Source organism: Leptonychotes weddellii, chromosome 6 (assembly GCF_054177405.1).
Source record: "Leptonychotes weddellii isolate Sample4059 chromosome 6, ASM5417740v2, whole genome shotgun sequence".
Classification (NCBI taxonomy): Eukaryota; Metazoa; Chordata; class Mammalia; order Carnivora; family Phocidae; genus Leptonychotes; species Leptonychotes weddellii.
In genome coordinates, this window is record NC_138374.1 from 42,673,669 (window position 1) to 42,682,248 (window position 8,580).

Sequence of the window (8,580 nt, forward strand, 5' to 3'; positions counted from 1 at the left end):
TTTCCTTCATGTTGGGCTGCCCCCCAGATTCCTGAGATTAGACCTTAAGCTATAGTTAACTAGGAAATTTGCTTCTCTACCTCTCTGTAGGCACGAGCAGGATAAGCACACCCCTCTGACTGTGGGAATATTATGGCAGAGGATTTAAAATGGATAAAAGGAGACGTGGGCAATAAGCCACTTTTGGGGTGACCCAGACAATTCACGCAACCTCCCTCAGCCTCAGCTGACTTAATTCTCTGATGAGGATTTGCCTCCTGCACACCTCATCAAGCTGTCGTGATGATCCAAAATGATAGCTAGCTCTAGGCAGCCCCATAGGGACTCCTTACTCAGCTAGAACCATGGGGCAGCTGGACAAGAGGGGAGGCCAGGAGGTTCCTGGGCAGGAAGTATGTAGAGGTCTCAGATCCTCCTGGAAGCACAGGGTCCATCCGCAGGGGGAGAGCGAGGCCTCCACTTGGCTCCTCTCCGGCCTGACTTCACCCATCCCTCGGAAATGCTTGCTTTCTGGCTTCAATCACGCTGAGGGAGAACAGGAAGGGTGGAGGGAAAGCGTCTACTGTGAGGTGGCTTGGTGTGGGCTGCAGGGCCTGGGCACGGTGAAGGTGATGTCCTCATACAGGGGGTGGCCCACAATAGGTGTCAGAATGAGGAGAAACAAATGTTTTTTAAGGAGGAGGACTGTTTTACTGATGATGTTATTAAGAGTTGCTGGTGCAATGTGCTAATAAATTCTCTGCAGATAGTGTTTTTATTTTTTTAGATTTTATTAATTTATTTCAGGGGGGAGGGGCAGAGGGAGAGAGAGAGTCTTAAGCAGACTCCCCTCTGAGTGTGGAGCCCGATGCGGGCTTGATCTCAGGAACCTGAGATCATGACCTGAGCCGAAACCAAAAGTCAGACGCCCAACCGACTGAGCCACCCAGGTGCCCCATGCAGATAGTGTTTTTTTAAACTATCTACAGATAAAGTACCCCCTTATCACCTGCACCCTGAATTGACAGCCTCCATCCGGCCTGCGTTTGGTATGCCTCAGGCATGACTCCACACTGAGACGAATAAATAAATGAAATAAAAAGAGGAAGTTTGAGGAGCAGGATCTTTACACAGCACTGAAACAGCTCTCACGAAAGGGTTATTAGTTAAAAAGAGAAACAGAGCTAACTTTATGGTGGGGAAATCTGGCCCACACCATCTCAATCAAATGATCTGAGCGAACATCATCATTACTTAGATGAATTGAAATCGGGGCACCTGCTAGAAGGTGATGAGAAGAGCATAGCGTTATTTCTGTGATGTTCCTACCAGAGGGGCAGAACCTGAATCTCTTCCTGAGACAACACATCAGAAAGATACAAACTGAGAGACATTCTCCACAGCTAACCTGTTAGCACCAGGAAGTGTTAAGGCCACAGAAATTAAGGAAAGACTTTGGCACTGTTTCAGATTTAAGGAGATGGGACAGACCTGACGACTGCATGGAACACACAATCCTAAACTGGATCCTTTTCCCATAAAGGACATTATTGGGGGCATTTGGCAAATTTTGTGCAGGGCCTGGAGGTTATGTGGAATTATTATATCAATGTTAATTCTTCCTTCCTGCCTCCCTTCTCCCTCCCTCTCTCTTTATTTTTTTGTGGCAGAAGGGCAGTCAGAATACTCCAGACAAGAGAAAAATTACGATCAAAGAAAGACAGTAAAATCACTCCCAGTCCTGTCAGAAGTTGCAGAAGGGGGAGTGGTGGGCACAGAATGAGAAAGAAGGCCAGGTAGCTAATTAGATGGGTCATTTTATTAGAATTATGCATGACACATTTTTATATGTTGGCATTAAGCTACACGAATGACTTAAATGATGAAATAATATTTTAATATTTTAAAAATATTTTAGCAAAAATCACATATGAATGAATCAGAGTTATTTCTTGACCTTGATAATTATATTGTGGTTGTATAGGAAAACATCTTTATATGAAATATCAATTAAAGATCTGGGTAATGGAGTGTCCCTGTTGGCAACCTGCTCTCATAGGTTCAGGAAAAAATTGGTACCAAAAAGAAAAAAAGAAAAATGGTACTGTGCCTGCAGGTTTTCTGTAAGTTTGAGATTGCTACAAAATAACAATTTAAAAAAGAAAATCAGGGCGCCTGGGTGGCTCAGTTGGTTAAGCGACTGCCTTCGGCTCAGGTCATGATCCTGGAGTCCCGGGATCGAGTCCCGCATCGGGCTCCCTGCTCGGCAGGGAGTCTGCTTCTCCCTCTGACCCTCCTCCCTCTCATTCTCTCTCTCTCAAATAAATAAATAAAATCTTTAAAAAATAAATAAATAAATAAATAAATAAATAAATAAATAAAAAAGAAAATCAAGGCTCAAAGAGTTACATAACCCGACCAAGGCCACAGGGATAACAGGTCGCCGCTCCGCATTGCAACTCAGGTGTGTCTGAGTCCCAAATCCCCATCCTCGCCCACATGGCCCTGGCTGTCCCAGCTGTCTCCGCTGAGGCCCTTCAAAGTCCACCCAAGGACACCCCTGTTCCTATTCCTTCACCTGCAGAACAGTCCTCCTTCACCCAAACCATGTTGAGGTCCCTTTGATGGAACTGCTCCCCACCCACCCCCGCCCTGTGCTGGCCCCGGCACCCCCATGCTTCTTGGCCGGCACCCACGCTGAGGCGGTGGCAGGCAGTGGCAGGGTTCAGGCTGGCTCCCTGCTCCTAGGAGTGGGGTTCTTTTAGCTGAGCCCCCACTCTCCCAAAGTTCTCTCACTCTTCCTGAGGATCTCAAGATTTTTCAAACCACTTACAACCAAACCTGGTGATTTTTTTTGGCCTTAGCTCCTCATTCTTACCACCCCTCCAGATAGAGATCCCCACCCCCCGCCGATCCCGTGACCTGAATAGGGGATCTCACCGGTCAGGGCTTTGTGTGCCATCCCATCACTTAAAGCAATAACCACTGCAGGTTACAGACATCACCCATAGCCCAAAACAGAAAGCTCTGCTCTCCTGTGACCTTCCAGGCATGGCCCTGCCTCCCCGCCGCTGAGCCGGCCCGAGCTGGGGAACCGGGAACGTGCAAAGGGTTTGCCTGTGACTCTGAGCCAGGTGCCCGCCGACGTCACCAGGGGTTCCAGAAGCAGGGGCCGGGAGCCCGGCGTGGGGATGGTGCTGGGCCGCTCAGTGGTGAGACATGTCCCAGGACACACAGTTCGTCCTAGCTCCACCTGACCACCCTCTTCCTGAGCCATGGCCTCTGCACTGCCTGGAACCAAATGGCCCCCCTCCCAGGGCCGAAGAGGCTGTGGAGTTGGAATGGCCCCAGGAGCGGGTCACATGGAGACATCCTGTCCGTGGCTGATTGGCCTCTCTGCTCCCCTGGGGAAGGAGGGCAGCCTGCCGTGTTCTCCAAGTGGGCATCTGAGGGATGGAGGTGGTGGTACTGAGAATGTGTCACCAGCCAGGCCTGGGCCGAGGCCCAGCGGGGCGAAGCCTCCCTTCGTTGCCTACCCTCACTGGGTGCCTGGGTATGGGCTCTCGTCCTTCACTGCTGGAGAAGCTGGCACGGGGGAGAGAGGGCCCACCCCCTGAGATGTTAGCGGGTGTCCGAAGTGGCCCTCCAGCCTGAGTGCTCTGTGAGGGAACGTTGCTGTGTAAACAAGATGGCTGCTTCCTGACCGGCCCTTCCCAAAAAAGAGGCCCTTGTGACAGGAGCCTCCCTGGGGTGGAGAGGTAAGCCTAGTAGCCTGCATGCATATAAATGGTGCTGCCTGACTCCCCACTCGGACCTGCGGCAGAGATCCACAGGGGCTCTGTTTCTATGGGTGAGTTTAGCCCCATCCCTGTGGTCTTACCCAGGGCATGGGTTGTAGATGATGAGAGCCCAGCAGTCACAGGCATAACTAAGGGCAAGCCTGGGAAGGAGGGGGGCTCCCAGTGGACCATGGAGAGTCGTGCCCAGAATCGTTAACGATGGATGCAGAAAGGTGGGCTTGCAAATATCCTCACACTCTGACCCTGCAAGGAGCGTAGCTGAGAGTATAAGGACAGAGGGAGGAAGTGACGCCATCCCTCCTCCCAACAGTCCCCAACAGGGACAGGTCAGGATTGTCTCCAGGGCACAGAAGAAGGTGATGCGAGTTCCCATGGTCACATCACAAGACTGCATTAGAAGCCAGACCCTCTGACTGTCCAGGTCCTCCTCACCAGCACAGGTACCACACCCCTCCAGCCCCAGAGGTGGGGCGTGAAACCGCAGATGATGCTAGGAGCTTCCAAGGACAAGCTGGGTCTTCCCCAAAGTCCCTCAGGCTCGGCCCTTGTGCCTGAATCTTGACAAACTTTCGCAGATGCCTCAATGAGCCAATGGCGCTTTCTTTCTGCAGGAGGAGTCTCTGGAACAGAAGCCATGTTGCTGCGCTCTTTGGCCCTCACCCTCACCTTGCTGATGGTTTCTGGCGTCCAGAACAATGTGAAGGATGTCTGTATTGGCAGCCCCGGCATCCCTGGCACTCCTGGATCCCATGGCTTGCCGGGCAGAGATGGGAGAGACGGTGTCAAAGGAGACCCCGGGCCTCCAGGTACTGGGTGAGACCCTACCCTCAGCTGAGGGACAGTGACTTGTTTCCAGGAGGCCCAACTGTCCGGGGCTCTGAGCCGGGTCCCAAGGTCAGCGGGATGGCGGGGCATGGTGGGAGTTGCCTGAGGGCCTTAGACTGGAGCAGCCCTGAAGAGGTTACCCTTAAAGTGCCCATGGGGTGACAGGTGAGTCAGCTCAGCTGATAAGAGCGGTCCCTTCACATCAGCCTCAGCCCTGCTGTGGGTGATAAATACCACACATCCATGTCCCCTTCTCTCTGCAGGCCCCATGGGCCCCCCTGGAGGAATGCCAGGCTACCCCAGGCCTGAGGGGGTGATTGGATCCCCTGGCGTTGCTGGAGAGTGTGGAGAAAAGGGGAAGCCTGGTGAGAGGGGCCCTCCAGGTAAGCAGGACAGGGCAAGCCGGCCGCAGGAACACGGGCACTGCGCCCATGTGACCAGTTACATGAGGGATGGCGGGGGTCAGACAGAACCATGGAGGTCCCCAAAGGGCATCCTACTCAACCTAAGTGAGAGAAGACGAGGCCGAGGAGAGGAGTCAGACATGCCCGGGTAGTAGGCCATGGCGAGGACTGGTGGGTGTTGGAAGCGCTCCACACGTCACGACTGCTGATGGGCATCAGGTGTGGGACAAGGACAGTGCCGGGAGGCAGGGAAGGCACTTCCTGGGGCTGAGGCACAGGGGGCATTCCAAAAGGTGTACGGGGTTATCTGGGCTCTCAGCAGGTGATGGGAATGGGAGCCCCACATACAGAGGGGAACTCCAGAGCTCAGAGCGGTGACCAAGGTCAATCAGGAAAGTGCAGAGAGAACCACGTGCTCTCCCTCTCCATCAGAGCAGCTTCTTACTTCAGTGTTTGAAATCCTGCTTCCTGGACAAGTGCCCACTATTGACTGAGCTGCTGGGTGGCAGGCGGGGAGGGGTGAGGTTGAGGGAGGATGATGGGTCAGGATCAGGGGTAGAGACCACAGTGAAAGCCTGTTTTGCCAGGCAGGTAGATCACTCCATGGCTCAGCCAGGCCAGAGAGAGAAGGATAGGTATAGTTTGTTTGCCTTTGGTGGAGGGGGAGGGAGAGGACCCTGCCCCCAAACCAGAAAAATCCTGTGGGTTTTTCTGACAGAGCCGTTAAAAGACAGGGCAGGAAAGAAGGGCAGGCAGGGGCTCGGCAAGTGCAGGGCTGCATCAAAGGACAAGGGGGTAGGCAGTGTGGAGACACACTCCAGGGCCTGAGCAGTGGGTACGGACAAGTAAGGGCCAAATGCCAGGCTTGCAGCTGGCATCGTGCCTGCTTGGCTGCAAGTCGGGATCTTGGTTGGCTTGCCCCTCATCTTGGGTGGGAATCTCTTGACAGGGCTTCCAGCTTCTTTAGATGAGGAGCTCCAGACCACACTCCACAAGTTCAGACATCAAATCCTGCAGACCATGGGAGGTAAGGGGGCTCCCCAGGGCCTTATAGCATGGAGGGTCTCCCATAAGTTCCCTCATTCCCAGCGTCGGGCTCCAGAACCTCGAGACTTGACAAGCAGGTGTGGATGGGCAGGTCTTGGGGGAAAAAAACGATACTTCCCTTTCCTGATGTCTTTGAATGGCCCCGAGGAGACAGAGGTAGACACAGATCAGCTCCCTATGTCAGGGGAGCGTAAGTTCTCTGCCTAATTTGCTTTCTGTTGAGACTCAGGAAATTGCAGTTTCTGGCACATAACAGATGGTCCATCAGTAATTGTGCAATGGGTGAACGAATGAATAGAATGAGGAGAGCAGGGAGGGGGGTTGAGGAAGACTCGGGTTGGCAGGGGAGGAGAGGCAAAGAGGGCATGAGGACAGGGAGCCCGGGCGAGGAACAGGGACTTCCAGCCAGAGCGGTCGGTGGCCTGACTCGGTTTCTCTGCCCCAGTCCTCAGCTTGCAGGAGTCCATGCTGGTCGTGGGAGAGAAGGTCTTCTCCAGCAACGGGCAGTCGGTTAAATTTGAGGACATTCAAGAGTTATGTGCTAGAGCAGGCGGCCGCATTGCTGCCCCGACGAGCCCGGAAGAGAATGAAGCCATTGCGAGCATCGTGAAGAAGTACAACACTTACGCCTACCTGGGCCTGATCGCGAGCCCCGACTCTGGGGGCTTCCTCTACATGGATGGGAGCCCTGTGAACTACACCAGCTGGTACCCCGGGGAGCCCAGGGGGTGGGACAAGGAGAAGTGTGTGGAGATGTACAAAGATGGGCAGTGGAATGACAAAAATTGCCTGCAGTACCGGCTGGCCGTCTGTGAGTTCTGAGCAGACCCCTGGGCCGCCCGATAGATAGGGCCCTGCCTTGTCCAGCCTCCAGCTGGAGGATGCGCCTGAGCTCTGACATGCTACAGCTCCTTCCCAACAAAATGTATTTGTGGCCCTTAGAGCGTTCTTAGCCACTCGGCTCCCTGGACGGCTCCGAATCCTCACCCACATCGGGAATCAGCAATCAGTCTGACACGCCCCACTCCGCCCCCAGCCCCTTCTCAGCCCTGCACTCCAGGCGCCACTCCTAACTTTGCCTTTGGGCAAGAGTCGGAGACTTCTTTCTTCCTCCTCCTGTCCGGTTCCTTCATTGCTAGATGGCAGCAGTGAGGTCCTGGGTTGGAAGTTCCCTGCAAAATCACACAGCAGGTGCCGGCCTCCTGGCCCCCCTCCCCTCTCACTCTGCAGACCACCCACTGCCCAGCCCCAGCAAGATTTGGCAGTTCTGGTCAAGCACAATGATAGAAGAGGGGGACCTCTGGGGAATTCCACATGTGTGGAGCTAAGGACCCCTTTGGGGTTATCTGGCAGCCTGGAGCCTCTGAGGGCACATCTGGTCGGTGTCCCCGAGAGGTCAGAGGGCCGGGTGGTGCCTCGGCACATTGTGGAGGCCAGCCTAACCCTAATAGTTGCCTTGAGTCTTGGGTTGCCTCTCAACTCCCTGACCAAAAAGCAGCCAGTCTAGACCCCTAGGGAAGATCTCACCCCCGACCCAGACATAATCCAAGTAACTCCGCCTGATGGACGTGTCCGCACCCCTTTTTGGATCTCAGTGAGGTGTTCACACCCCTCACCACACCACTGGCAGTTGATTGAGCACATAAATAGCATATGTGCCAAGTCTATGTACCCAGAACCTTGCCAAGCACTTCTAAAACATCTTTTGGAATATGATTTAATCTTTCCACAATGCCATGGGCCCAGCCTGCTTTTCCCCCATTTTCATATGAGGACACAAACTTAGCGAAGTTAAATGTTTTGAATTGTATTACTTGGAGCAAAAGTGGCAGAAGCTTATTCAAACCTACCTACCTGGACCTGAAGCTCATGCTCGTAACGACCTTGCCTCTTACTGGACAGAGGTGATTGAACTGTAATAAATCATGACTGCGTTAACATGAGTTTTCATTGCTTTGGTTTCAAGAAATAACACGTTTCTGTATCTCTAGAAATCAAATTAACTCTGGCTCTGAGCCCCCACCTACCTCAAAAATGGGAGATTCGATCTCAGGTCGTGCCTTCTTTGTTGGGTGGGAGAGGCAACCTGCTTTCCACCCTTAAGTTGTACAAATATATGGCAAGCTACAGAAAATATCTGGAAGAACATACGGGCATTCGTATTGATGGCCGGCATTAGGGTAACTCCTAAGCTAACTCCACATGGTTCCTTTGTGGGTGGTAGTATCATGCCTTCCATTTTCCCCGTAGCCACCTGAATGTTTTCCGTGGCCCAAAGGTAGTGGTGTTGAGGGGAGCCTGCTTCTCCCTCTCCAGCTCCCCTATGCTGTGTTCCCTCTCTCGCTCTCTCTCTCTCTCTGTCAAATAAATAAATAAATAAATAAATAAATAAATAAATCAGTCCTAGATAGTTTGCAATGCAGGGGTCTAGGGAAAAGAATGTATGAAAAATGGTGAGACCATATATTCATTTTGAGAACAGGGTGAGCTTCAAGCTTCCAGATTGTACATACCTGCTTTAAGAC

At 52.8% G+C, this 8,580-nt stretch overlaps 1 protein-coding gene across 2 annotated transcripts; it reads left to right on the forward strand.

Annotated features, from left to right (window-relative positions):
* Positions 1 to 3,747: 3,747 nt before the first annotated feature.
* Positions 3,748 to 7,993, forward strand: SFTPA1 (surfactant protein A1). 2 transcript variants are annotated; one of them, XM_006745610.3, is made up of 5 exons: positions 3,748 to 3,829; positions 4,391 to 4,585; positions 4,868 to 4,987; positions 5,958 to 6,035; positions 6,501 to 7,993. In XM_006745610.3, the coding sequence occupies exons 1-5, from the start codon at positions 3,766 to 3,768 to the stop codon at positions 6,875 to 6,877; spliced, it is 834 nt and encodes a 277-aa protein (XP_006745673.2). In that variant the 5' UTR covers positions 3,748 to 3,765; the 3' UTR covers positions 6,878 to 7,993. The 2 variants fall into 2 exon arrangements, with proteins under 2 accessions (XP_006745673.2, XP_081680122.1); XM_081823996.1 differs by having other exon boundaries at positions 3,750 to 4,219.
* Positions 7,994 to 8,580: the final 587 nt, after the last annotated feature.

Excerpts from the sequence above, each read along its gene's own strand:
- SFTPA1 (XM_006745610.3), top strand. The coding sequence starts at position 3,766 with ATGGTGCTGCCTGACTCCCCACTCGGACCTGCGGCAGAGATCCACAGG. Across the intron at positions 4,988-5,957 it reads TGGTGAGAGGGGCCCTCCAG|GGCTTCCAGCTTCTTTAGAT; the intron begins GTAAGCAGGACA and ends ATCTCTTGACAG. Across the intron at positions 6,036-6,500 it reads AATCCTGCAGACCATGGGAG|TCCTCAGCTTGCAGGAGTCC; the intron begins GTAAGGGGGCTC and ends TCTCTGCCCCAG.